This window comes from Cavia porcellus, unplaced genomic scaffold (assembly GCF_034190915.1).
Source record: "Cavia porcellus strain 051 isolate PalLab524CR breed Dunkin Hartley unplaced genomic scaffold, mCavPor4.1 scaffold_21, whole genome shotgun sequence".
Classification (NCBI taxonomy): Eukaryota; Metazoa; Chordata; class Mammalia; order Rodentia; family Caviidae; genus Cavia; species Cavia porcellus.
In genome coordinates this window covers 31,245,262-31,273,021 of record NW_026947504.1, presented here as the reverse complement: position 1 = coordinate 31,273,021, position 27,760 = coordinate 31,245,262, and the positions used below count along the sequence as shown (strand labels likewise).

The 27,760-nt window shown below is 40.7% G+C and overlaps 1 protein-coding gene across 6 annotated transcripts in view; it reads right to left on the bottom strand.

Annotated features, from left to right (window-relative positions):
• Sgcg (sarcoglycan gamma) overlaps positions 1-27,760 on the bottom strand; it is a 124,302-nt gene that overhangs the window by 80,879 nt on the left and 15,663 nt on the right. For 2 of the 6 annotated variants that reach the window (XM_063232514.1, XM_003477395.5), the window contains exon 2: positions 1,192-1,386. In XM_063232514.1, coding sequence (XP_063088584.1) covers positions 1,192-1,386 — 195 coding nt within the window. Of the gene's footprint in view, positions 1-1,191; positions 1,390-12,681; positions 12,797-17,790; positions 18,116-27,760 lie in introns of those variants that run through there. The other 4 variants (XM_013140957.2, XM_013140958.2, XM_013140961.3 and 1 more) reach the window with 4 other exon arrangements.

Below are 27,760 nucleotides of genomic sequence, written 5' to 3'. Positions count from 1 at the left end.
GGGAGTGACTGAGTTATTTCTCCAGAGATTCCGGTTAGTTCTTGAGAGCAGGTGGTTAAAAAGCCTGAGCTGGGCTCCACCCAGCCTCTCCGACTTTCTGTTTGGTGATGTAACTTCTTCCTGCATATATTTCTAGCACCCACCAGAAGATCCTCACCACAGCTGAGCCCCCCAAGCCTCCAAAATCTTGAACTGAAATAACCTCTTTTAGTCAGTCTGCTTTAAGTATTTCATTCTAGTAACACACAACAGACGCATACAAGGATCTAAATGGTAAATGTGTTAATGAGATTAGGAAACTAGGTGATTTAGTCAGTCTTACATATTGAGTTGTCATATAAGCATTAAACCACTTTGAGTCAACCACAAATACAGATAATTTTCCCACTATATAGAAATAATGACTAATGAAAAAAATTACAGTGCAAACAAAAATTAATACATTATAGTTTACCATGAGATAAAAAAGGGAAAAGTAAATGTTACATATAAATTTTGCTACTAAAAATTCTGATGCAGATAGAAAAGAATCAAATGCATATTACTTAAAGTAAACTTCAACTGATACAACAAGGACTCCATGATATTTAAACACGGGCTATTCCCGTTTGGGGTATCCTCCAAGAAGAATTAAAAGCATCGTACCACAGCGATATATGTGCATCTATGTATATAGTGGCATGGTCTGTAATAGCCAAGTCTCGAAAGCAACCGAAATGCCCATCAGACAATGACTGGATAAAAAAATTTGGTTTTTTTTTTATGTAATGGAGTATTACTCAGTCGCCCAAAATAAAATTAAGACATTTATAGCTAAGTGAATGGGCCTTGAGAGCATGATCATAAGTGAAATAAGCCACACACATATATGTAAACATCACATTATTTCTTCAGTGTGAAAATGTAAATAAGAACAAAAATGTACAACATATTTGTGAAATAGGAAGAAACTGTTCAAAAGGAAAAGGGAACTAGGGATGAGAGAGGGACACGGAAAGGGAAAAGAAAGAAAAATGAAAACAGGCTTGTGAAAGGGGAGGTGAATGGAGAAAAAAGGAATCAAGATATGTCATGCACAGGTACAGTCTCCCTATCATAAAAGTGGTCATCATGTATATATAAATCATACTAATAAATCTAAATTAACTAAAAAACAGTAACATGCTTATCACAAGGAAAGATAATACTTACTGGAAAAAACCACATCACTTTAAGAATCCAAATTGTAAGAGCCAAATTCACCACGAGGATGATGAGCAAGAGCAGGACGAACAGGTACAGGCAGCGCTTCCTCCAGCCATAGATGCCGATTTTGTAGACATCCTGGCTCTCCGGCCTCTCGACCTGGGTGCCTTCCGTGGTGGCCATGTACTGCTCTTGCACCATCTTCTTGGGAGGGGACAGGTGGACAAGGAGACGGGGGAGACGGAGGAAAACAGCTCATCAGTGACACTAATTTATACCAACCTGGAAAAAAACTCTCTTTGTTCTGCCCTAGTAAAGCACTTCTAGGATTAATAATTTTTTAAAAAGAATGAAATATCATATCTTGCAACATGTCACCATATTTCAGCCAATGGGAACTTTTAGCATATAAAATATTTTAGGTATGACCAAGTCACTTGAAATCTAGTGATACTATTTTCAGATTTTAATCAATAAATTCAGTATACACACACGGGGACGTCTCTGGGGCTCAAAATTCTTCAGGGGTAAACTTGGAATTGAAGGATCAACCTACAACAGTTAAGTTACCAAGTCATTAAAAGATTCAGGAGACTAGATACATATGTATATTTATATTCCAGCTACTCAATTTTGTGTCAATTATTGTATCCTTCTTCAATCACTATGTTTCTCAGAATTTAAGACTCTTCACCAGATACCTACCATTCCATCCTTGGCCTGTGATAAAATTTCCATGTGTTGACCTCCTTTAAGGCAGTTCAGAAAACGTATATATAGAAATGTTCACGAATAATAATTGTTAATGCAAATTACAGAAAGAATTTTAGCAATAAATTCAACTCTATGAAGAGATTTAAAAAATCATTTTTCCCTTAAAAGAAAGAAAAGAGAGTGAGCTTTGTCTATCAAGTGAACATTAGAAAATGTATAGACTTTGTTTGTGAATTTAGTAAGCATGAATCAGAATGTAAAATATTCTCCTCTGGGATTTTCTATGCAGAAGTCATGCATTTTCAGGGATGTGTGGCAGTGTCCTTCCTGAAAGCATATCATGGTCTAACTTAATTCTTTGTCTTTTTTTCCAGTTTAACAGAAGGTATTTCTCCATGTTACACCTGGTTCAGAAAATGCTGTGTCCGTCACATGGTATTTTCAAATACTCAGGATGGGCCGTCTATGGTGCTGAGCTCCTGAGGGCCCTGCTGCCTGGCTCATTCCTTCAGTCCTCCCTGTTAGAAGGTCTGCTGCCCACCCAGCTCAGCTGCCCCAGCCCAAGGTCCTGGTGTTGTCCTGCTCCATCCTCTTTTCCCTCAAGCACCAGCTCGGAAAGTTCTATCAATGCTTTCTCTCATCACATCCGTGATCTGCCTACTGCACAATTTCCTGTTCAGTGTGAACCACCGTGAACTCTGTCTTCTGTGCTCATGCAAAACCTGACTCCAGAAGTCCTGCGAAGGTCAGACCGAGAGTGCAGCTGGATGGCGAGGGGCGGCCAAGGGTCTGACTTTAATGCACAGCACAGTTTTCAGTAGTGCTGCAGGTCGATAAAACTAGCAATGTTTTTAGGGATATAAGTCTGTGTATTCCTATTTCTTCCTGTTTATTTACTTAAATTGTTGGTTGAACAAATTATTACAGTGGCTAAACATGATTTTATCTTACAGTCAGCAGGAAAAAGTGCATCTCCAGGGCCCCCAATTAAACCACGGACAGGGTTTTTTTCTCTGGGGGTGCAGGTGAGAATACCGTCCTCCTCCTCTGGCTTCTGAAGGCTGCCGGCCCTCCTTAGTACTAACCTCTCTCCACCATCCCTTCTCTGAGTTGGCCTCTGACTGTGCACCCTCCCCACAAAGAGAAGCCTGAGAGTCCCTTGTGCTCACCTGAATAATGCAGAAAAAATCTATCTCATGGATTCTAATGTTATCATAGTGGGAAAATTCATCTTGCCATGGAAAGTAACCTATTCTCGGGTTCTGGAGTCAGCAGGTGGGCATCTTTGAAGTCAACATTCCATCTACCCCAAAATGCATTGTTCACACTCACTGCGAACACCAGCACAGTTTAAGGGGGGTTTGTCGTGGTTGACAAGATGATTGATAGCAATTTTGTTATGAGGATGGCTTTTAGCTCCCCAAGTCAGTGCTGGGCCCCAGTTTATTTGACCATTTCCCTGTTTGCTGCTTCCCCCTCTTTAGAATGCAAAGTTTATGATGATATTTGCTGTTTTACTTATTGATATAATCCTAACATAATACAATGAAAAAATAGTGACCCATAGTAAAACTTCTGAACAGCTGAATGAGTGCACCTCTGAATTTGAGGAATATTAACTGAGTTACCTTTTGGAGGATGATAGAGGGGCAGGTAGATGGAGTAAATCTCCTGAGGTATATATTGAATGAAATATTCTAACACTTATCAATATATTCAATATATTAAAAAGTTTCAGTAGTTGTGACAACTTTCCTTAAACCATGTTTATGAATGAGGAGTTTACCTCAAACAGGATACAGAATACTGGATAAAAACACTTTCAGAAATGACATGCTGGGAAGGAGATTGATAACAGAAACATGAAGTCTCCATATTTTAAATATTAAAAGAACACTAAGGAGGGTGTAAATACAGGGTTGGAAAAACAGACAACAGGCTTGTTTCCAACTTCCTTACTTTTTCCTTCTTGCTAAGGGCAACTCCCAACTCCAAGCTGCCCAGGTCCCAGCTGTTGAGGTCAGCCTTCCTTCTGGTCTGCTCCACCCAGCCCCCTGGACAGTGTGGTCGGTGCCATCTTAAATTCAGAATCTGGCTCTTCTTACCTGCCATCACCTTTCACCTGGTTGTACTCTCACTCTTCACACCAAATCTTCTGCTTCTGACATACCTGCAGAGTTTTCCTCTTAAGACATGGTTACGTCACACTTGGCATAAGGCCCTCCTCAGGTTTCCAGTCCCAGAGTAAAAACTCCTCCTTGTAAACTCCACAGCTCATCTTGCCATCATCCCTTGCCACTTTTCCCCTTCCTCCTCGTTACGAATGGATCTTAAGTGTTCCCCGAAGCTCACGTGGAAAGGCTTGATGGCCAACCTGGGTTGCCACTGCACTGATGGAATCTTTAGGGTGGGGACCATGGGAGGTAGTGCGGACCCACTGCTGTATACCCTTGAAGGCCTGTGGAACTTTTCCTCCTATCCTCTTCCAGGCTGCCACAAGTGACCAGCTTTGGCTCCCCATGTGCCTCCTGTCATGATGTTTTGCCCCCTCAGAGTTCCTCAGTGACAAGATCAAGGGACCAGGAATTTAAGCTTCTGCAACCACACCCCAAAGTAAGTTTTCCTCCTAACAAGTTGGAAAGCTGACATCGAGAAGAAGTACACTTTCTTATCAACTCTACTACCGTCATCCTTTAATGTGGCCAGGCGACCCATCTTTCTATGGCAGCAGATGAAACTATGATAATCAGTTTTTCAACTGGCTCATCATGGCTTCTTGGGCTTCTGTTTGCATCTTGAGACCCCTTACCACCCAGCTGCAGTGCACATCCTGTCACTGGGAGACACCCTGGGCACATGGCACAACAGGGCTCTGTGGCTTGGAGCTCAGTCCTAGGTCCATTTGTTATTACTGGACACATAACAGTCACAACTAATCTTGTTAACCTTATAATTGTTGTGAGATATTACCTAATTTATTTATGCATGCTGCATATGTAGAGGCCCATGTTTTCTTAAAATTTGTTATGATAGCTACACACGGAAAATGCTTACACAGGGAAAGCTTTATACTTGCTGTTCAGTCTCTCAGTCTAGGTCATCTTAGTGTTTCAAAGGTTACATGTTTGTAGGATACAATGACGCTATTTCTTAATCAAGTTCAGGAAACAACTATTACAGATATCACACTGAAATCAGAAAACTGTGTACGTCACTAATGTAATTAACCAAGACTCTCTGAGCAGGATTTCTGGATAAGACAAAAAAAAAAAAAAAGCCTAAGCAACAAGGCCAAAACTAAACAAATGAGACTGCATAAATGATAGTGCTTCTGTACAGCAAAAGAAACTCAGCAGACTGAAGACAACATACAGAATGGGAGAAAATACTGGAAAGTATATAAGTGACGAAGGGTTGTTAATCAGAGTGGGTAAGAAACTCAGTAACAACAAATGAAAACCTTATTTTAAAAGTGAGCAAAAGACCTGAATAGACATTTCTTAAAGGGAAACATACAAATGACTAATGAGCAAATGAAACACTGTTTAATATCACTAATAAAATATGCAAATCAAGACTGCAGTGCAGTGGCACCTCATACCTGTTAAAATGGTTTTTATCAAAAAAGAGAAAATGGATAAAAAATGTACAACAGATATTGTAATAATGAAAGGGAAAGTGCTCAAAAGGAAAGAACAACTTGTAGGTCTACTCATGTAACTATATGTTTAAGTGTGTGAGGTAGATAACCATACTATTAATTCTCTGTTGGTTTATCAAAAAGAATAGTTTATTCTATCAGTGCTTGATTGTTCATTTTTTATGCTTTGATTTTATAATTTGAGTGACTACTTCTAAGATAACAATGTGTAATATATTTACTAGTGTTGGTTTCTTACTGTTATTTTTTTTGAAATTCTGTATTATTTCTACCTTTTTCTGTTTTGCTTTTTAAAAATGAAAAATAAAAAGTAAATAAAAGACAAAAAGTAAGAGTCAGGGAAGGTATGGAGAAATTACTACACACTGTTGATGGTTATATAGAAGTGCATATATGAAAAACAGTAACGTTAAAAGCAGAACCATCATACAACAAGGTCCAGAAACCTTACTACTGAGTTGATACAGCTGTGTCTAACTGCAACCTCACCCCCTAAAAAAGACCTCATGCCATCACAGGTGGGGCTTTTTCAGAGGTGGCCACATCTCGAGTGTGTGACACTGGGATAAATTCATGGTGCAGTGCTGGGTTCAAGGGTTTCAGGATTAAGGGTGTGAGTGCGAGCTGCCCTAAGAAGCGTGGATAAAATATAGAGGGTAGGATGACTTGTGGTCATCTCTCACTTGCTTTGCTACCTTCTTCCTGCCATACACTGTCCTCCTTTGCAAAGCCTGTCTGCCACACTATCCTGCCTTGGAACCAGCTGACTACAGACTGAAACCCTGCAAGTTGTGAGCTAAATAAACCTTTCTTTAACTTTGTCAGGTACTTTGTTTCAGCAAGGAGAGAAAAGTAATTAAGACATGGGTCCATATTGAATACAAATGAAATCAATATATGAAAAAGACATTTGTACTCCCATGTATACTGCTGCATTATTTATAAAAGCATGTAGGAGATGTAATCAGCCTAAGGAGTATATCACTTGGTGCATGGATAAAACGTGGTATGTCCAGGTACACAAAAGGGAACACTCCTGTTATTTGAAACCACATGAACAGAGCTGGAGATCATTATGTCAAGTGAAACAACTTAGCCACAGAAAGACAAAGCACATGTATGCAAAGAGTTGATCTCAAGGCAGGTGACAATAGAATGGTGGTTTCTACAGCTGGGAAGAGAAGAGGCAGGGATGAGGAGAGGCTCGCCAGCAGTTACAATGTTGTAAGTGTTGTACCCGCAAAATGAGACCCCGAGAGGTTGTCCAAAAAAACGGAGCAAGACATCCTTTAAAAGAAAAAGGAGCGCTTCATTTAAGCTGGCACCAGCGACACAGTGCAGTTGGAGTTTGCAAAGCTGTGTAACTGGGTTAAAATTTTGACAGACTTTTATCACAAAGTAAATTATGGGTGGGGGAACTGGAATGAGAAAGACCTTTGTTTCCCTTTGCTTGAGGACAGAGATGTTTCACAGGAATTTACAGTCCTTGGTCAGCCAATTTCAGCATTTAATTTTTAGATAACATCTGTCCGTTGCAGAGGGGAACAATGGTTAACATATCAATCAGGTCACCCAGGAAGATGACACATACAGAACAGTATGGCGGCGCCACAGTTAATTTACAACAATATGGTTGGTGCTCCAGGGTGACCAGCTGTAGAAAATAGCTGTGTTTGCAAAGGGAATTAACAGGTAATTTGGTCATATAACTTGGGCATTGGCAAACATAGCAGGATGACAATGCTCTTTTGGCTAGTGCACGACAATAAGTAGATGAGAGAAATGGGGGTTCTGTCTTACAGTGTGGACAGTTAATGATGGATTTCAAATAGGTGGAAGAAAGAGTTTTCAGTGTTATCAACAGAAAGAAATGATAAATGTTTAAGGTGATGGATATACTACTAACACTGACACAACCATAACACAACATACACCTTTCCTGAACTATCACACTGCACTCTATAACTATGTACCATGACTGTCAGTCCAAACATCAATTTTGAAACAAGTGTGAAACAACTGCTGTAGCTACTGCTGTGAGTTCCAACTAGGTTTTCTCCCTTCATCTCATCTTCCCTTTCATCATGAGTTTGGTGGATTCACCAAAGACAGAGGTCAGGCATTTCCTGCACACAGCACACACCTGAGTCCCCACCCTTGCAACCTCTGGTCAGCAGGGCTGAATAAATTTGATTTACTTAAGGTGAACTCCCTGAAGGACTGTATGTGGGCTGATGTTAGGTAAAAGGGCTTGGGCCCTGCCTCGGCTAGCGAGTCTCTAGAGGGCCAGGTTAGCCTCAGGGCACACTCCAGCCAGTCCTGAATGATTCCCTGATGGCTCTGATGACCCTACCTTGTAGTTGAACTTCTTTGGCTTTTTCCATTCCCTGAAAGTTGCTCTTCCTTATAGCACCCTCAATGACCTTCCCATATGCAAATGTAGGTCCCCTCTTTCTTAGGGAAACTGACACAGCATGGCTGGTGGCCAGCAATTGCCAAGGATGTAAATTTATTTTTGGTATTAGAAATCCAACTTGGGACCTTGTGATTAAAAATGTAAATCTAAAGCAGTATCTTGTTCTTGCATGGCTTAGCTTACTGAGTTTTCTCACTCCATAGTTGTGTTTATATTTTCCCCTTCTGTCTTCATACATTTAGAATGGATTTGGGCCAGCTTTGACATCTTTGGAACACATTTGCTATTAGATTCATGATATCATGTTACCTGGATGTGAAAAGTGAATGTGACACATAGGCTGGAGGTAAATATTCTTAATGCAATCATACATCATTATGTATCAGCTTTTGGTAACTTAAGGGTATCACTAACAATAAAATCTAATATTGGTCCTACTTATAGTACCAAGCTTTTTCAGTATTTCCCTGATAACTACAATATGAAGCATTTCACAAGGATACCCTATAATCTCAAAGGTCCAGCAATACTTGAGTGTACTCGTTTTAAATTAAAAGGTCAATTAATCAAACAAAAACAAGGGGAAACAGAGGGTCAAAATTCTCCTCAAATCTACTTAGATTTTACTACATATGTTTTAAATTTTCTGAACCCTACCTTTGATTCTGATTTGCTGACAGATGTGATATGTTGGGGACAAAAATCTGACCGTTCTATGAAGTCCTTGCACCTTGTACATTGGCATAACCTTCAATCAGGTGTCTGGAATGGTCCGGTATCACTTTTAAATCAGGGCTAAGAATATTCTTCTACTACCACAGATTACTGGCAGACATTATGAGCATCAGAGCTGTTGCATGGCCAGAATCTCACCCATTTGCAGGGCATGTCAAGACCTTGAGCTATGAACTTGACAGCGCATCATCCACTGTCTTGGAAAGCCCTGCAACAGACCATTCATGGAGCTTGCCATCCGACTAACAGCCGGGGTTTGGTTGAATCACCTGACAGTTTTTTCCTGACAGTGCTTGTTATCCTAACAGCTACAACATATATTCCTTTGGTTCAGGGAGAGTAGTACTAGGCTTACAGACCTAATCCACCTCTGCTCAGACCCTTAACTTGGATGGACAGGCCACCAGAAATTTTCCATTCTATAGAAAGCAAAAATCTTACATTTATTGTTCTGTCAGGCCTCCATATTTTCAAGCATCTACAAGAACAAACTAAAGTAAATCTTACCTCTCATTTTGTATATCCTCCTTTGTGTGTAACTCAACTATAGCAAGACTCTAATCCATGTATGTCTGCTATAATTTAGACATGGTTGTTCTAAGGCATCAACAAACTTATCCCAATCCTTAATTTGGGTATCAAAGGTAGCTATCTGTTGTGACATGGATAGCGCTAGTCTCTGAAGAGCATCTATATCCATAGTAATATCCTGATGAATTGCTCCTTGTATGTGCCTTTTGATCATCTCCCAAGGATGATCAAATTGGAAGATATGGCTGTCAAAGGAAGGCTTTGCCTTACTGACTTTGACTTCTATTCCTTCAGATGGTAACCTTGTTAGGGAATTTAAACCTAACATTCCTATCTGTATTCCAGTAGCTTGCAGTCTTCATTTCAAGGAAGGTGATTTGGGCCCTTGGCAATTTTGCAGAGATCCATTCCATGGGCGGATTATAGGCAAATTCAATTATTCCTTTTAGACTGGTGTCCCAGAGGTTTACTTATGGAAAAAAGTCAAGATTGGCATGAGATTTCCTTTTCAGGCTCTCCTGACAATACAATGACCTCAGAAGCCTTATATAATATTATGTGGTCAGGTAGAGGCCTCAATTCTCCTATTCCTAGACTTATTATCAATGGCAACGCTGGCCCCATGCAGCACACTCTATGGAAGCTAGCCTTGCCTTTTCATGCAGGACAGCTGCAGACTGGACATCTGCAATCAGCTGATGGACGAAAAGTAAAAGTGGTTACAGAGTGATAGGTACATAAGAGTAAACATATGTGTTTATGACCTTTATGTACTGTTGATAGGAAAGATAGAGTGCAACAAAATACCTTATCATATACTAATTGCTATCTAACACATTGTATTATGCCTGAGTTTCTTTCTAAGGACTTGATAATAGTCGTGGGCAGGATGCCTGGAGTTGGCTTCCAGTCAATCTAACGGAGCCTTGGTATCACTCACCTACTACACTGTTGGTGGAAACCTTGATCAAAGATTTAACAATCAAACCAAAAGGATGTCTGGATTGACTATTGCAGGGATTACTTCCCTGTTCTTTTGATAGCCAGTGCAGCTTTTGGCTCCACAGCATTAGCACATTCAATACAAACTGCTCACTTTATAGATAACTGGACAAGAATTGCCAATGATAGCTGGAAAATTCAGAGAGAGAGAGTGATATAAAGTTATAAATCCAAGTGAGCATTCTAGAGACTTGAGTCCTATGGATGGGAGATCAGATTAAAATTTAAAGTTACAACAAGGCTTAAAGTGTCACTGTAATATGACATGTTTTTGTATCACCCCGGATTGCCATATAACAAAAGCCTACATCCTTGGGAGATGATCAAAAGGCACATACAAGGAGCAATTCATCAGGATATTACTATGGATATAGATGCTCTTCAGAGACTAGCGCTATCCATGTCACAACAGACAGCTACCTTTGATACCCAAATTAAGGATTGGGATAAGTTTGTTGATGCCTTAGAACAATTAAATCCATTTGTATACCTCAAGGCTCACTTTTGGTTTTATCTCGGAATTGGTGTGCTCATTTTATTCTTTATAATTTTTCTCATTAAAGCCTTTCATAGAGGATTCACTACCTGGAGATGACTGGAGGCCATACAGCTGAGACTAGCGCTGCTGGAGCTACAAAACTAGAAAGGGGGAGAAGTGGGAGACAACTCCAGTGACTCCTTTTGAATCCAAAACAATTACTGTGACTTTGATTACTTGGAGACTCATTTCCTTATACTGATGTGTAAAAGGCTGGCTACAGTATTTCCTTCTCTCTTCAACTGGCTCTGAGCATTGCAAATAAGGCTAGCCGAGGTGCTAATGTGCAAAGCCTATAGCCATCAGACAGACCGGTTTCCTCCTCGCATGGTGTTCTCCACATACAGGATTGAGCACAGGAGATGTTAGCAAATAGCTCCCGGAATGTCAACTGGGTAGAAGCCTCAAGGTTAGAGGATATGATTCCCCAGGGCACAAGAGTTTGCATATCAGAAACTGAAGTGATAGTCCCCCAAAACAATTCCACTGCTATCTTAATTGGGTTATGTAAATTGATCCTTCTGCATATCTATATCTCTGCAAATTACAGAGATGCCATGCTTGCACCTGGCCAGCTAGCTCAAGTTACTCAGTAATGTCCGACATCCTCACTATAGCTCATCCCTGAGCCACACCCCTTTCTTCTCAAGATAATAAATGTTAGGAGAGGCCTAGGATTGAGGCCTTTGTCCGCATGTCCTTATGAGGTTTTGACTTAGGACCCCTTGGCTGCCCTTAACTTGGAATATGTCTTGGTGTCTTTACTCTTGCCCATGGGTTGGACTGGTGGTGGTAGATTGGAATTAACTTGCTAGGCTTCTAATAACATCTCATTGGGATTCCAAATATAACTTTATGGATTGTGAGGAAAACTAGAAAGAGGATTACAATACTTGGATGATTGAACTCGATATCTGGGTTTACAATAATGAGGGAGAGAAACTACGGAGATTCTGAGGCTTGCCTAGTTCGTAAGTTTTCAGGAAGTTCGCTATTTCAAGGTAATCAGGGAGATCCTCTGCAGAGTAAATAAGCTTTTGGATCTCATACTCACTACTACTGGAAAGGAAAATAATGCCACTTAACCCATTCCACTGTTATAGAATGATGAGAGTGGGTAGCCTCGAGTGGGGCCGGCGGGCTCTCTAGCTGGTGCAGGCTGCAGTGCAGGCCAGCCTGAGGCTTAGCCATGCATTCATACATCCTGACACCCTCATAGATCTGTGATGGGACAGGAGGCCGTGGGTGTTTATGGGAAGCGTCAGCAGAGAAACACAACATAACCTCTAGGGTTTTGGAGTAACACGGTAGCATTTGCAGCAGAGACGCTTGTCACTGGAAAAACACTTCCCTAAGTGTGACTGAACTCTGGCAGATAGGGCATTTGTTCAGCAGCAATCAACTGTGGCTACAGAAGGTACACCCGAGGCTGCGCAGGGACAGGAACCCTCAGGCTGAGTCCCTGTCACTCACCACTAGGGTTCATCGGCTGTTTCCTAGTCACACCACTTACTGACCTCCTGTGGGCGTCCCTGTAATCAGCTCTCTGGGGAAAAGCCACATTTGAATCAAGGGCAGGTAGTGCAAGTCACAAAGGCCTGTTGCTTCCCAGAGCTGCAACTGAGGTGGCTGTGAAAGACACCAGGAAAGCAAACCGCCTCCCCTTGCACAGCTGCAGGAAGTGCACAAGCTGCTCTACTTCCTATGGAAGCAGAAATCAGCTCAGAATACAAGGGTCAGAAAAATATGGTGAATATTTAAAAAAAATACTTTATTATGGTAAAAGATGCATTTCCAAGAATGATGAAGTAAGTGTGTTTGAGGTGGGGAGGGGTGTTTTGAGGGGCAGGAATGACAATGTGTCTTTTACTGTGATAAATTTTAAGAAAGTACACATACATCATATTTGTTCATCCAGGATGGTGGTGGATGACTTGACTGGTTCATCAGGGCTGGAAGGGAGAATCTGGAAGGAGAAGGACAACAGGTCTGGAGAAGAAGCCAGTAGCTGGGTCTGTTGCACACAAAGAGAAGATTTTTGTATCTACTTATCTGAAGTGCTCCAGAGCGCCCACTGTAGCCAGCCAGGCACTCCGGTCAGCCTGCATTCCCCTCTTCAGGGCCCCACAGTGGATGCCCATAGCAGGCAGTAGGGATAGAGGCCGTGCATCAGATGCCAGCACTGGAGGCAGCGCCATCCTTCAGTGAGACCAAGGGGCTAATCTGGCCAGGCATCATCCTGACCACAAGCATGCTGAGTCTGGAGTGGGATCTTCTTTTCCACTTGCAGGGCTGTGCCAAGGAGTTATAAAACATGTGCTCCACTATACAAGACATGGCAATGGACCAAAGGACGCACTCATCCTTTGTCATAATTTCCCAGAAGCTGCCAGCCTGACGGGGCAGTGGGGCAGTCTTTGAAAGCTTCTGGGGAGGCCTCAGTTTGAGAACACTGGGCAGATGGGGGATGGGTTACTATGAACTCCGCACAAACCAAAACAAACCAGAGCCATTATGACGTTGCTTCCTCAGTACACAGAATGTCTTTCCAGGACCCAAGGGTGAGCACAGAAGTGGTCAGTCTACTGACATCGCTTTTAATGACCCAGTGGGAAAACCTGTGCTTTTACTGTGATATATTTTAAGAATGTACACATATATCATTTTGTTTTATGTTCCCCGCTATGCTCTATTCCCCTGGCCATTCAGTAAGCAAACAGGTACTCAGCCACGCATGAAGCATGCTGGGAGTGAGGATGTGATGACCAGGGCCTGTCTGAGTTAGATGACAGAGTCACCTCACCAGGTGGACTACCCAGACCAGAAAGGTGTCGGAAGACAGTGAGAAGAATCCTGGATGAGCAGTTGGTGGGGGTGAGAGAGAGCTAAGTTTCAGTGGAAGCTGGTAAGAGACGGTGAGTGGTGTAGTAAAGGGTGCACTCCATCAGAACCACGACAGTCACTCATCAGGAGTGACAGCTGATGGCACAAATGACTGGGCGGCACTGAGCTGTCCACCCAGGGCCACATCCATCGGATGAGCAATCAGTGCAAGGTGCACAAGTCCAACCCATTTTGGAATCAAGGAAGCACTCTGCAGGGTGCTCTGTAGGCCAGGCAGCTCTCCACCACCTCCCGAGCTGGCTACTACCCCCCCCCCCCTTGCCTGCAGGCATTTTTAGGGGAGGTGTGCTCAGGGCACATCTCTGTGCAGGTCCCCAACTAGCAGCCTGTTTCTTGGAGAACCTGTCTCTGCAACTGCTGCTGGGAAACTGCAGTTTAAAAAGACGATCAGATACACTGATGGATTTCTCAACAGGACACTGAGCTTTATCTAAACTCAGGTTTCCTGGAAGCAGAATCCAATGAAGACTCTTAGTTCAGTTGACTGACTAAGAAAATGGCCAGAAGAGTGGTGTCAGGCAGAGCACAGCAGGCTGGGGCAAAGCTACAGCTGACACCTCTGGGCCCCAACAGAGAGATGTTAGTGGCAGTCACCGACCAGCTCTGGCTTGTGGGGCCAGGAGGGGACAGCATATGTCACAGTGTCATTTTGCACAGATAAGGTCCTGATGTTTGACACCATTTAGAGGGCGATAGAGTTTAGAATAATCTTAAATTAAAATTACAGTTGAAAGTTGTGTTTAACCAAACTGAATAAACTGGCATCTACTTTTATCAAGTTTTTAAAATTTTAATTTTTGTTAGCACATGTTCACAGTATCCAATGATTACATTAATGGTGGGGAGCTGGTATATGTACATAATATATCTTAATTCTTTTTTAAGTCCCCTTCTCTTTCCTTCCTTCCCTCCTCTCTTCATCTCTGGGTTCTCTTCCATCTTTTGCTTTTTATATGAAGCTAAAATTTTTAGAAAAAAGTCAGCCATAAACCACCCTCCAAGAAAACCCTTTCTATTTAACTACTCCCTAGAATACAGCATTTAACTAAAACCTAACTCTGAAAGATACAGGAAGGAAAAATCTCAGGAAAGAAAAATATTCAAATTTATCAACTAAGTTGAGCTTGTTTTAAGTTGCAAGACTTTAAATGAAAGATTTAAAGCAAAAGGAAATTCTCCAGATGAACATAATTAAGGTTCTTCTCATATGTGTATATGCAATTTTCTGACAGTTCATTTAAAAAGTTTCATGAAAAGAAAGTTTCAGAGAGCTTCAGGGCCACAACTCATTTCTACCTTTATGGTCACATTCCCTTTGAGCTCGGAAGGGGATGGTTTAAAATGACTTTCAAATGGCCCAAGACACACACTTCAAAGGTATCCCACAGAGAGGCAGCATGCGTCCACGTTTCACTAACAGTCTAGAATATTTATATACAGTTTCCATTAAGATCTATACGTTTCACGGAGGGAAAATGCTCACGGGGAATCTGAACAGTTGTGTGATGCTGTTTCCTTCTGAAACCCCACACTGGAGGTGCTGTCAGCTGCTGAGAACGTCAGGGAAGTTTCTATTTGCATCCTGGAATGCGTTCCAGCTCCTCCCTGGCCATCCCTGCCCCTGCAGGCGGGGCGTTCTGGGCTGCAGCAGAAATAGCCTCAGCCTGAATCGCCTGCCTGCTTAAGGCCATTCACAGAGGTTTCTTAGGTGACCTGAGATGCAGGCCAGAGGTCCTGCCCATTCGCTGTGTTTCTCTTGAGAGTTTGCCCTGAGTTCTCTGACAGTGAGGGTCAGGAGAACCAGTCTTCTGGTTATTCATGATGATAATGATGGAAGCTACTACACCCTTGGGAGCCAGAAGCTTTTTAAAGTGCCTTGTATAAATTTAATTCTCCTTCATTTCAAAGTAGGGAAACTGAGGCATGCAGAGATTAAATAATCCATACATGATCATGTTGCTGAAATGTGGCAAATTCCACAACCTTAACTTTTTATAGCCTCTTCTATACTAAAATTTTCTATTAAAATTTTTACTTTCCAAGTAAGGCTGACTATTTAAAAATAAAGTTGAAACAGTCCCAAAGGGCTTTAAAATTCCCTCCAATTCCTCTTCTGCCTCTAATCCATGGGGACCAGTGCGACCCATCCAAAGAGTAAGTGGGACTGCACGGCTCTTCTGCTGTAAATGTGCCTGTGTTCCCTTCTGCTCTGGGCAGAGACAGCCTCCTAGGTGCCCAGCCTTGCATCTCCTTGGTGACATTCACACACCAGGCATCCTGAAGGTCAGCAGATTGGCATTTTGAAGGACTCTAAAAGAAACTTTGGGACTTCTGCAAAGCCACAAATTACTAAATCACTGGTGTCAATTTTCTCACACAACTCTCTACAGAATAACAAGAAAACTAGACACAAAGACAAAATCAGTAAGGGCCAATATACTGGAGGGTATGAATTCTACAACCTTCACAGTACAGGATAGGACCATTTGGTGCTGCAGAAGATGGCTAGACAGACAGATGCCGACCAGACCAGGAGCGAAGGACAGAAAGAAACAAACATGTGGTGAGGGCCAGGCAGGTCCCAAGGGGACAAGAAAGAGTCACCCTCAGGTTTTGAGGGGCTGTTCCTTCCCTGTGGGAAGTCCTAGCAATGGTGGGTGTGGCCAGGAGCAGGGAACGCACAGGAGGGGACAGGCCAGGGAGAAGGGAGAATCCAATCGCAGCCTCTGAAATAGGCAGCTCTGAACAAAGTGGGCACCACTCATAATTTACAAGTGGGGCCTACTTTTAATATCTATATAATAATATTTTAACATTCTAAGTCATCAAATGACTTAGAAAGTGTATTTCTGTAAGACAACACGGGCAATTTTATTTTCCATATTTGAACTGCAAGCTCAGCTGTCATCCTTTGGAAATTTGGATTTCTTAGTCTTGGGAAATGAAAATCTCACAACACTGAAATACTATTTTTTATTTTGTTTTTGAAAGAAAATCTCAAATAAATTCTAGAGCTTATAAAAATAACCTCCACATGAACCAGTTAGTTGTGAAGTTCTGGACGCATGCCTCTTTGTATCTGGCTATAAAAATATTTCCAAGAAAAGCAGCAAGAAGAAAATGCAGACTGTTTTGTGGCTCGCTATGCACTCGCCCGTCCCTTCATGGTGCTGGCCAGTTTTTCAGCCAGTTGGTATATTTTCCTTTGTTATCTATAGTAAGGGCCAATATACTGAGGGTATGAATTCTACAACCTTTGTTATCCTTGGTTGTCCTTTGTTATCCTTTATTATACTTTGTTATCCTTCCTTTGTTATCTGGTTTGTTTTCTTTTAAAAAATACTCGTTTTCCACTTGCCACCTACTAACTTTGGAAATACAAAGGAGGACACCACAGTGTTTTACTAAGCAAAAGTATTATCACATCTATGCTTTACCCTGTTTATGTTTACCTTTTGGTATGATTTTGAGCTCCGCTTAATTTTATCCCAGATGGTGGGAGGAAACGTGCATCCTTTTTAGTCCTTCTAGGTTAAGAATAGCGGAGGAGTCTGGTTGCTACTCTGCTCATCCCCAATGCATAAACTACTTGCCTTTTTCATTAGTTTTAGTCTGTTTTCATTTACATTAGTCTATTTCTTAATTTCACTAATAAAACCATCCATAAAATCTAAGGCCAGTATAATTCTATTACAAAAAGTTTAAGAACAGAATTAGAAGAAGCTAATCTTAAAGGTTATACTTTGTCTAGGCTTAATTATAGTGCACAGTTAAAGGCTGTATAATATTGTAATGCTCTCACTGCATTCTAAAAATGAAGTATTAGAAGTAGATGATCATACCAAAAATAAAGAGTATATTAGTAGAATAGCCTAAGGAAGAACTGAGTTTGGTAAAAATTAAAATGTTTGAGATTATTTTTTCAGCATCATTTTAAATTTAAAAACTAGAACTATTATGCCACCTGTGAAGAAAAATATCAGGAAATTTTATGACTATTTGATTTTTTGAAGTATACATTTAATTATATAAAATTTAAAATGTCTTATAATTTTAAATTTTTATATAATTTATGTATTTTAAAATTTAAAACTGATCACTTACCTTAGAAAGTTTGAAAAATGCTGGTGAATTAACCACTGCTGGCTGAGCTTCAAAAAGCTTCAGAAAAAGCTTCAAACTTGTTCACGACTCCCAGAGTGGAAGAGAAGGACCTAAGCCTCCCGACCCTGCCCGGGGAAGGGGCCCATGAGCCTGGCCTGCGCTCGGGTTTCCTCCCCTCTGTTAGCAACGCGTGCGTCTAATTTTACTCCATGACATAAACAGCTCAGAGCACACTTAAAATTGTTAGGAAACCAGCTCCAGCAGCAGCTCTCAACATGCCCAAACCAGGCCAAAACAAAACAAAACAAAAAGCCAAGCATTCTTACAAAACCCACATTCCAGTCTTCAAACCCTGAATCATGATGGTCTTCTACAAATATAGCTTTCTAAAACAAATTTTACCTTAAATGAATAGTAAAAAACTGCTGACACTAGTTTCTGGTAGAACCGCATTTTGATAGTCTTATGAAAAATCACGTTGAATTAACATGCAAGATTTAGACCTCACAACTTTATAGTATTATACGTACACTATTCTCACCCAAAGACACTGCAAATTATTATATGTGTTACTCTAGGGCTGCAGATGTGGCTCAGTGTTCTTGCCGCGCATGCGCAGGCTCTGGGTTTGATCCGCCGCACCACACACACACACACACACACACACACACACACACACACACAAATTATGTAAGTTACTCTAAAACTTCACTTTCCTTAAACCTCTTTTAAAGTGAAAAACTTCAATATCTGAAGAAAAAAACTTAAAGAATGATCATGATAACAAACAGAAGATAAACTCTATGTTAAAATTATAGCAGTTCTCTTCTGATAAATTAATATTTATGTTTAACAAAGTATGTGAACATAATCATGTGATCTTATTATTATTATTATTATTATTATTATTGGTACCAGGATTGAACACATCACCTCACGCTTGCCAGGCAGGCACTTGGGCTGCTCAGCTGAACCCCTGGCCCAACCATGTAATCTTAAATTGACTGTATTTTAAAGTATTCAATTTTTAACATATAAAGATAGTAAAATCAAATTTTTAAATAATCTTAGTCTTTTATTTTGAATTATTTTTAAGTAGCTTTGTTATTGGGATGAATTAAAAGTGACTAAAATATTTGAAATTTATATTTAAGGACTAAACCTTGAATATAAGATACACAGGCATGATAATCCACAGGTTTAATTTTTATTTTATTTTCTTCTTAGGAGACAGCTTTTCTCCATTTTGTTTATTCATATTCTGACTTCTGTTGAAACTTGATGCTATCCCAGCAACAGGTGCAGGCCTGAGTTAAGGCTTACTCAGCTTCAATGAGCATCATGTATCAGACATTCAAAATCCTTCATCAATTCTGTGCACATTACTATTTCTTTTCCAAGTCACTTCAGTCAGCTGTAAAAATATAGCATAACTATCCATTCTTAATAAAAGAACTACCTAACCATTTAAAAAATGGAATAAAATGGACATTTCTAAGTGTGTGTCCGAAAGTTAACATGTGTAACTCTGAACTCGATATACTGATTGAAAAGTCACACTTTAAAGATTACATGTTGAAGGACCTTTTTGCAGTAAAGTGAATTTCCAGCAAAGAACTTTTCATTATTTTGGGGACTGCTTTATATAAAAATTATTCAAGTTTTATGTGAGATTTCCACACCCATTTACAGAATAACTGAATATTACAAACATGACTGCAAAAGAAGACTTAAGGAAGCCACTGATTTGGTTTTTTTGAAATTTCTATATGATCTTCAAAATTTTCAGTGCAGGTCTAGCTGAAAATACATCTGATATGTTCTTCAACAAAATCATCACATTTCAAAGCTTAAAGGAAACCCAGTCTTGCACTCACCTAAGTGTAAAAGTGTGTTCAAAGGTACATAGATAGCATGTCTTCTCTCGTCTGTGTCCAACCTCCTGTGCTGAGATCTGGGCCACAGAACTCCCGTCAATGGCCCCACCTCACTACTCTTCTGAGCTGTCTCTTTCTGCAAGGTTCAAGTGGCCTTGGGAGTCTCTTGATGGTAACTGGCTGCTCACTATCACGGTCTCTCAAGCATGGCCACCATGCCTATGGGTCCACAATAGGGGTCACCATCATTCATTTTCTGCCTCTGTGATGGCTTACACCTAAAATGTCCTGCTAAAATCTTTGGAAGGTGGGTGGATCAAGTGGATGTTACACTCACCCATAGATTGATCTACTGATGATTTTATAGCTGCATGTGGTGTTTGAAGGTGGGACCTGGTTGGAGGTGGGTTTCTAAGGGTGTGATGTGGAAGGTTTGGTCTTGTCTCAGGCTCCTACTGTTTTTGCCTCTTTCATTTCTGGCCACCTTGGATTGAGTTACTTTCTTCTTTCAGGACCTTTCAGCTGTACTGTTTCTGCCTTGAGGTAGCCAACCCAGGGAGACTGAGCCAAAATAAACCTCTCTTCTTTTTAGTTGCAGCTGTCGGGTATTTTGTCTCAGTGATGGGAACGTGCCTAATACAACCTACATTCTTTCTCACTGTGCTACACTCCTCAGTTACTTCTGGACCTGCCTGTTGATCTGCCTGGTCATGGATGTCCTGGCTCCTGACTGTGCAGCGTAAGAGGTTGGGAGTGGGGAGATCAGATCCAAAACTAGTGAGAACAGGGAATTTTTGATAATGATGTGGTCAATATCAGACTAATCCATTTTATTTTTGATGTGAAATTGGAAGTAAAGTCATCTGTGGAAGGAGAGCATAGGGTAGCAGATGAGATGGTCCCTAGCTTGAATTTAAAGTTGAAGTTTAAAGTACTTCCTGTGAAGAGCTGAATTATTAATTCACTAGTGAGAGGGTTGGTGAAAATGGCAGAATGCTGAGTGGCAGCTACACAGCTTCTCCAGAATGAAGTACTCAGTGTCTGGAAGAAGACAGCCTGGAGAGAATCCAAAGGGACTGCAGGGGACCTGGGAACCACAAGGGAACTGACAGCAGAGAGGAAGAAAATAGGATTCACTGCCACAGAAGAAACAGCTCGCTGCTGCAGACATGAGACCACATGGTGCAGATTGTGTAGAGATCTGGTGGGTGGGGAGGCAGTGAAAGCAACTTTTATCCTCACTGGTTGACTGATGAGACCTGCTCTGGACCAGGACAGTCTTGTACAGAGGCAACCGGGAGAACATGAGACTCTGCTTCCCAAGCTCCCCACCCCACAGAGCCAGTGGTTGTGGATGAGTCTGAGTGGAGCTTGGCACCCAGCAGCACAGAGGGCAGCAGCGGGTGAGGAGAACTGGCATTTTATTTCAAATCACACAGGGCGCAAACTCCAGCAGCAGAACTGCCCCACGGGTGTTCCCTGCCAATGTCCAGGAGTGGAAGGAGGGGAGGGCCATCCAGTCACAGTGGACAGCTGGCAATCAGAAGACTAAAAGGAACTCCGCTGAGAAGTAGGAGCTGGGACCACCCAGACTCCAACCGGCTGCCAAAAGCCCATCTTGGCCCTAGCAACAAAAGAAGCAGCCTCATGCTCTGCGACCCGCCACAAAATTAGGCTATTGGCCTTGGTGGGTGGCAGACAAGGGTGCTCCCCCGCCCCATGAGTAACGTGTGTGGGAGGAATCAGTGATCTGACCAAGATAAGCCCCACACCGAACAGTAATCCTACTGCAGTCGTGGTGGAGTGCTCAGTATAGATTCCGGCTCTAACTGGGGAACTAACACCCAACTGAAGGCACCAGAGGAGTATCTGTTTTTACTTCCTTTTTGGGAATGGGGGTGGGGGAGTGTTGTTTATGGTTTGGCTTTCATCGTTTTGTTTTGATTTGTTTCCTCTGTCCTGTCTTTCCTCCATTCTTTCTTGATTTTCTGATTTTTACATGTGAATGAACATTGTTTCTAGTCTTTCTGGTTCACCCCAACATTCTTTTGCTTTCTCCTTTGTCCTTTCTCCCTTGTCCGCTTCTCCAGAGTCCCAAAGTTGGGGTGGTCATCGTTTGTCCTTCAACTTCGGTTCTACTACATTTCTCTTCTCTTATGGCTCTGTTTCACCTCACATTCCTTTCCCCAAAGGGGAAACTCATGCAGACAAGTTCCTGATTTGTGTCACAACTACAGTTCTTGCTCCTAGGGTTCGAGATACCAAATGAGCATAGATTATCAATCTCCAGGCTGCACTTGATGATACTGTAATTGCTAATTCTACTACTTTAGCCAAGATGTCACACTTGTTGCAATCAGCTGTTCACCCTTATACGACAGCACTGTGGTAATCTGAGGTCATAATCATCCCTATAGTCCAGTACCAAAAGACTGGGTACTGAGCCAAACAGACAAGTTCTCATTCCTAATAAAGTGGGAAGACAGGATCTTGGGACAACACAAAGACTAACAGCCATCTACATCAAGAAGATATCTTGAAGGATTAGTCATTTCCTAGAGGAGCCTTGGTACCAGTGAGAACTACCTAACATAGGAAAAATACAAACAATGACAACAACAACACAGAAAACAAATAGATACTTTAAAAAGTAGAAAATGACAAGATGTAGAAGCAAAATGCAGTGCCATTCTAGCTCATCAAGGAAAAATCCACGGGACAATGAAATACAGGAAATCAGCAGCCATCTACCTTAATTTTCTGGAAAGACAGCAGCAGAAATAAAACATAGACATGAGGCTACAGAAAAAATCAAAACAGAAATCATTCCAAAGACAAAAAAAATGAGATGGTTACAGTAATGAAGGACTTGCTTTAAAAACTTAAAGTAGACATAGATTAAAAAGATAGAAGAGCAAAGAATAATGTTGGAAAGAAATGAAATTCATGAAGCAGATTCAAACAGATGTCTAGGAAATTAAAAATTTGTTTGAAAGTATGCAAAACAGAATGAAAGAAAGTGAGGAGGAAATATCAGACCTAGAAGACAGGATGATAGTTAGTGATCATGAAAAGAAAGATCTCTTAAAAACAGCAAGGAACCATGAAAAAACAATCCAACAACAGCTAGATGATGCAAAGAACAACAATATAATACTGATCAGAATTAATGAAAAAGCAGGAGCCAAATGACATAAAACACCTGTTCACAGAATAGCAGAAAATTTTTCAAGAACAGAAAAAAGACTTGTCCAAATACTCAAGACCAAAAAAAAAAAAAAAAAAAAAAAAAAAAAATCTACAGAGAGGCATATAGTAATCAAGATTTCAGAAATTCAGCAAAGAACAGAATATTAAAAGCTATTAGAACAAAGAAACAAGTCACCTATAAAGGAAAACCCATAGAATCACAGCAGACTTTTCAACAGAAACCTTTAAGTCAAGGAGAGTTTGTGTGCTCTGCAAAACTATTATTCAAAATCAGTGAAGAAATAAGATAATTTCCATTGTGAAGAATACCTAAAGAAATTCATGACCACCAAATCATCTCTCTATAATTATCTGAAGGATATTTTAGAAAGAGATAAAGAGGACAATAATTTAAAAAAGTGTCAATAGAGTCCACCAGTTAAGACAAGCAATTAAACAGAAGGCAAAGACAAGGAATCTGTAAGAGGAAAATCAAATGATGAGAATAAGTCAATATATGTCAGTTGTAATCATCAGTACAAGTGTATGAAAGACACAGACTGGCAGAATGGAACAAGAAAAGAGATCCAACAACATGCTGCACACAAGAAACACATTTAACTGAAAAAGAAATGCACAGACTAAAAGTCAAAGGATAGAAAACATTACTCTATGTGACAGCACTCTGGAATATGGATAGCTATTCTATTTGTAGACAAAGTGAACTTAAAGTAAAGATGATCAAAAGGGACAAAGAAGGTCATTATATACTTGTTAAGGGAAAATTCCAAGACGAGGAGTTAACAATTATAAATATATGTGCACCAAATAGAGAAGTACTCAACTATATAAATCTAATATTAACAGATATGAAAAATCAAATAAGCAATAACATAACTCTAATGAGGGAACCTACATAATCTCTGTCACAAATAGACCAACTAGACAAAATCAACAAAGAAAGATCAGAACTGAGCCAAAGCTGTGAACCAGTGGACTTCGTAGATGTTCCACCCCACAAAGGAGAATACTTATTGTTCTCAGTGGTAACTAAGACATTCTTCAAGATGGATGACATAATGGTGCACAGAACATGCTTAAGTAAATGCAAAAGAATTGAGATTATCCCAGGCACATTATCTGACCACTGTGCAGTGAAATTGGAAATCAATGAAAAAAGAAATTATAAAAACCCCATAAATACATGGAAATTAAACAGCACCCTAATGAACAACCAGTGGGTCACAGATAAAATTAGAGAAGTAAACAGTATCTACAATTAAATTATGACAATCCAACACACCAGAATTTATGGGATGTGATGAAAACAGGCCTAAAGGGAAATTTAGGTGAATTCTCATATGAGGAAAACAGAATGAGCTCAAATAAACAACCTAATGCTGAACTTCAAACTTCTAGAAAAAGTAGAAGTGAAGTCCAAAGCTTGTACAAAGGAGAAAATTATAAAGATCAGAGCAGAAATTAATGCAGTGAGACTAGGAAAATACAAAGAATCAATGAAGAGTTGGTTCTTCAAACTGTTAAGTAAAACTGATAAATCCTTAGCCCATCTTATCAAAAAGAAGGTGTGTGTGTGGGGGGGGGTGGAGAAGACTGAAATTCACGACCCTGAATTAAGGCCTGCAGTTTTCTGAAGCTGTTACTTCAAGCAGGAGCCTAAAGTTATATGATCTGTTGGCCATTTCAGAACTTCAGAAATGCAAATCAGCTCATCAGAAGGTAACCATCTCCCCCTACCCCACAAACCTGCAGAAGTCATGCCCCTCAGAGAGCCAGCTGTCACAGGCTGGAGAGGAGGCCATGTCCTCTGGTAAGCCTGCTGCCCCGGGCCTGGAGGAGGGGATTCTGCTGCCATGGGGGAACACTGATGAGCAGCCACCCCACACCGCTCCAACATCCTAGGAACCTCAGATTGGAGGAACCCAGGTGCCCAGCTCAATCCCCTGCACCATGGGATAGGCAGCCAGTGCAGGAAACACCTTGCCCTCAGCACTTGGCTGATTCAGGGGAACACAGGAAAATGTCAATACAAAGAAGCAAGGAGCAATCTAATCTCAGACCCCAAACCCACCCAGAACAAGTCCAGGAGACGTGGACACAAAATCAACTAGAAGTTGCACTCCTGAAATCTCTAAAATGATGGCAGCTGAAGCAAGGAGACAACTTAGTGCTTATATTGTTTAATTAATTTTGCAAGCCTGTGTCTCTCCCAGAGCAAGTCCAGGAGATACAGACATAGAGGAAGTTAAAAGCCACACAACCAGAAATTTCTGCGATGATGGCAAATGAAGTAACTTTGCATGCCTGTATCTTCTTGTCTGGGTACCTATTTAGAGGATAATGTACACTACAGTAACTATGATTGATTTCCTATTGTCTTGTTTTTGAAGCCCAATATCATTCCCGTTATTCTGTTGTTTTTATTCTATTTAAAATAAAAAAGACATAAACTCAATAATTCCCCAGGTGCCACGGGAGCCACAGTGCTGCTTGACCCAGCATTTACCTCTCACTAGGTGCCACCCATGTCTTCCTGCTAGCAATTACTATTTAACTTCTAAAGGCTCGCTCACATGTCATGATCCACTCTCTACATGTACTTTAAATACAGACACACTTCTTTGTAACTATAGTACCACCGTTAATGTGCTTGTTCCACCAGACCATGAATATCTTGCTCGGTGATATGTACGGTAAGCCCTCAGCAAACAAAACTCTGGATATTCATACCAGTTGCAGAAAAGTTTTTGTTTATTTTTGCAGCTCTGTTTTTTACAGTATGAACTCCAAAATGCACAGTGACCTTAAAGAATAGAGCTAGTAACAAACATGGTGTCACATGCCTGTCAGCCCAGCCTTCCGGAAGGCTGAGGTAAGAGGATGTCAAATTCCTGCCCAGCCTGGCAATTCAGCAGCTGCGTCCTTGACCTTTTTCTTTTGTAGCTTCCATCTCTCTTGGCTGAGCAGTTCCTAAATCCCCCAGCTCTCCAGTGTACAGATGGCCTCTGAGAACCCTCCTGGTCCTGAAAGGCCACCTGACAAATTTCCTTGCATAGTTACATATACATTGCTTAACGGCTCTGCTTCTCTAGCAAACCCTAATTAATGCAGCAACTTAGAGACTCAAGCTGGGTTTAAATCCTAGTACTGCCCACAATAAATAAATAAATAAATGAATGAATGAATGAATGAATGATACAGGTAGTTTACAGGAGTTACCCAGAACAGGTCACTAAGCAGTCATGAAATATGGTTTTCAGGGCAGTGTGAATGTGAAATAAAATTTATTTTGTAAGTGGTAGACTTCAAAAATCCAAAAACTACATCATTTGCCTCTTCATTAAAGTTACAATTATTCAAAATAGATATAAGCGAAATGAAGTAATCAAATGATCTTACATACATTTAACCAAAAATCCTAAGAATGTTCACTGTAATTACTTGAGTCTTACTCACCCAGATTCCCTATTTTTAAATGGGGACCATCCAACTGCATACATTTTAACACATTTTTTGATTCTCTTTGGAATTGCCATATCAATCAAAAACTAGACTACCTAGTAGATTACTTAGTATATATCCATTTTGTTTTGCATAATATTTTGGGGGAGTTTTAGATTCAATATTTAGTAGCAGAAAGGGTAATTCAGCATTGTCAGGGAAGACAGAAAGAATGTTCCACACGTAATAAAGAAGAAATCAAGTGATGCTGAAGAAAGAGGTATAAGCAACACTAAAATAAAAACTCAGAGCTCAGAAAAGAAAACACTATGGATGTTTCCAAGTACCACGGGTTACCATTGGTAGTCACTAAACTGGGTCATAGATACAGTTCTCTGTATCACTTCTGTGCCATGAAATTACCACTATGAGGCATCTGAAGGAACAGATGTGTTAAGTGTAAACTTCCTGGACAGTGATTCTCATCTGTGGCAGGGAACACAGTGTGGCCTATGCATAGCAGAACCACAGGAAATGCATTAGAAATCATGATCGAAGTAGGACTTGCACGTATAAAGGAGAAGATTGTTCAGAAGGGCTCACAATAAAAATCCCTGCTGTGTCCTCCTTTTGCCCACTAGCCCCTCTACTTGCCTGAGGCCACCACAGTATTCGGACCTTTCTTTTTGTATTTTCCTCTAACTCCTGAAAGACTTCTTATTGCTGTATCTTGGTATCATGATTTTTGACAAATTTATCAATTTAGTTTGTGTTCATTATCACCCAGAGGCCTCCATGTCCATCTGGAGAGTGGTCACTCCTTTTAGCTCTTTCCATGGTCACTTTTGTGGCGCCAGTCACCCTATGCATCCAGTTATTTCTCAGAAGTTCAGGCAGTGTGACTTGCCTTCTGTGCTCTGATCAAGGACGTTATAACCCCAAACCTTTCCCCTTCCGCCTGTGCCTACAGGGCCTGCCACTTCTGTCTCCTGCCTTTTTCCTGTTTCCTGAACTGTTTTGTAACAGAGCTGGGCTCATTATTTCCTGCTTTAAAATGATAGGGGCATCTCCTGTGCTTTGAATAGATTGATTTAAAAAATAAAAGTTTAACAGACAGGGCTTGCACTTTCACGATGATCTTTCTTTGAGAGGAAGCTGGGCAGAAGCTGGAGGAGTATCTCCATCATGGGATCTACTTTTTAAAATATCCTTCCAATTATTTTAATGGCTTCATGTTGACAGTATGCCTTTTCCACACAATTTTTGTTGTTGGAGTTTCTGAATATTTTCCCATGACTTGTCTTTTATTAGAAGAAGAAATTGTGTTAAATATACTCCCTCAGTATAGTAATTAAATCTCCTATTTGTGATTAGTTTCATTTTTCTCCATGAAATGCACTTGACTTCACTTTTAATTCATAGTTTTGTCATTAGAGCAATGA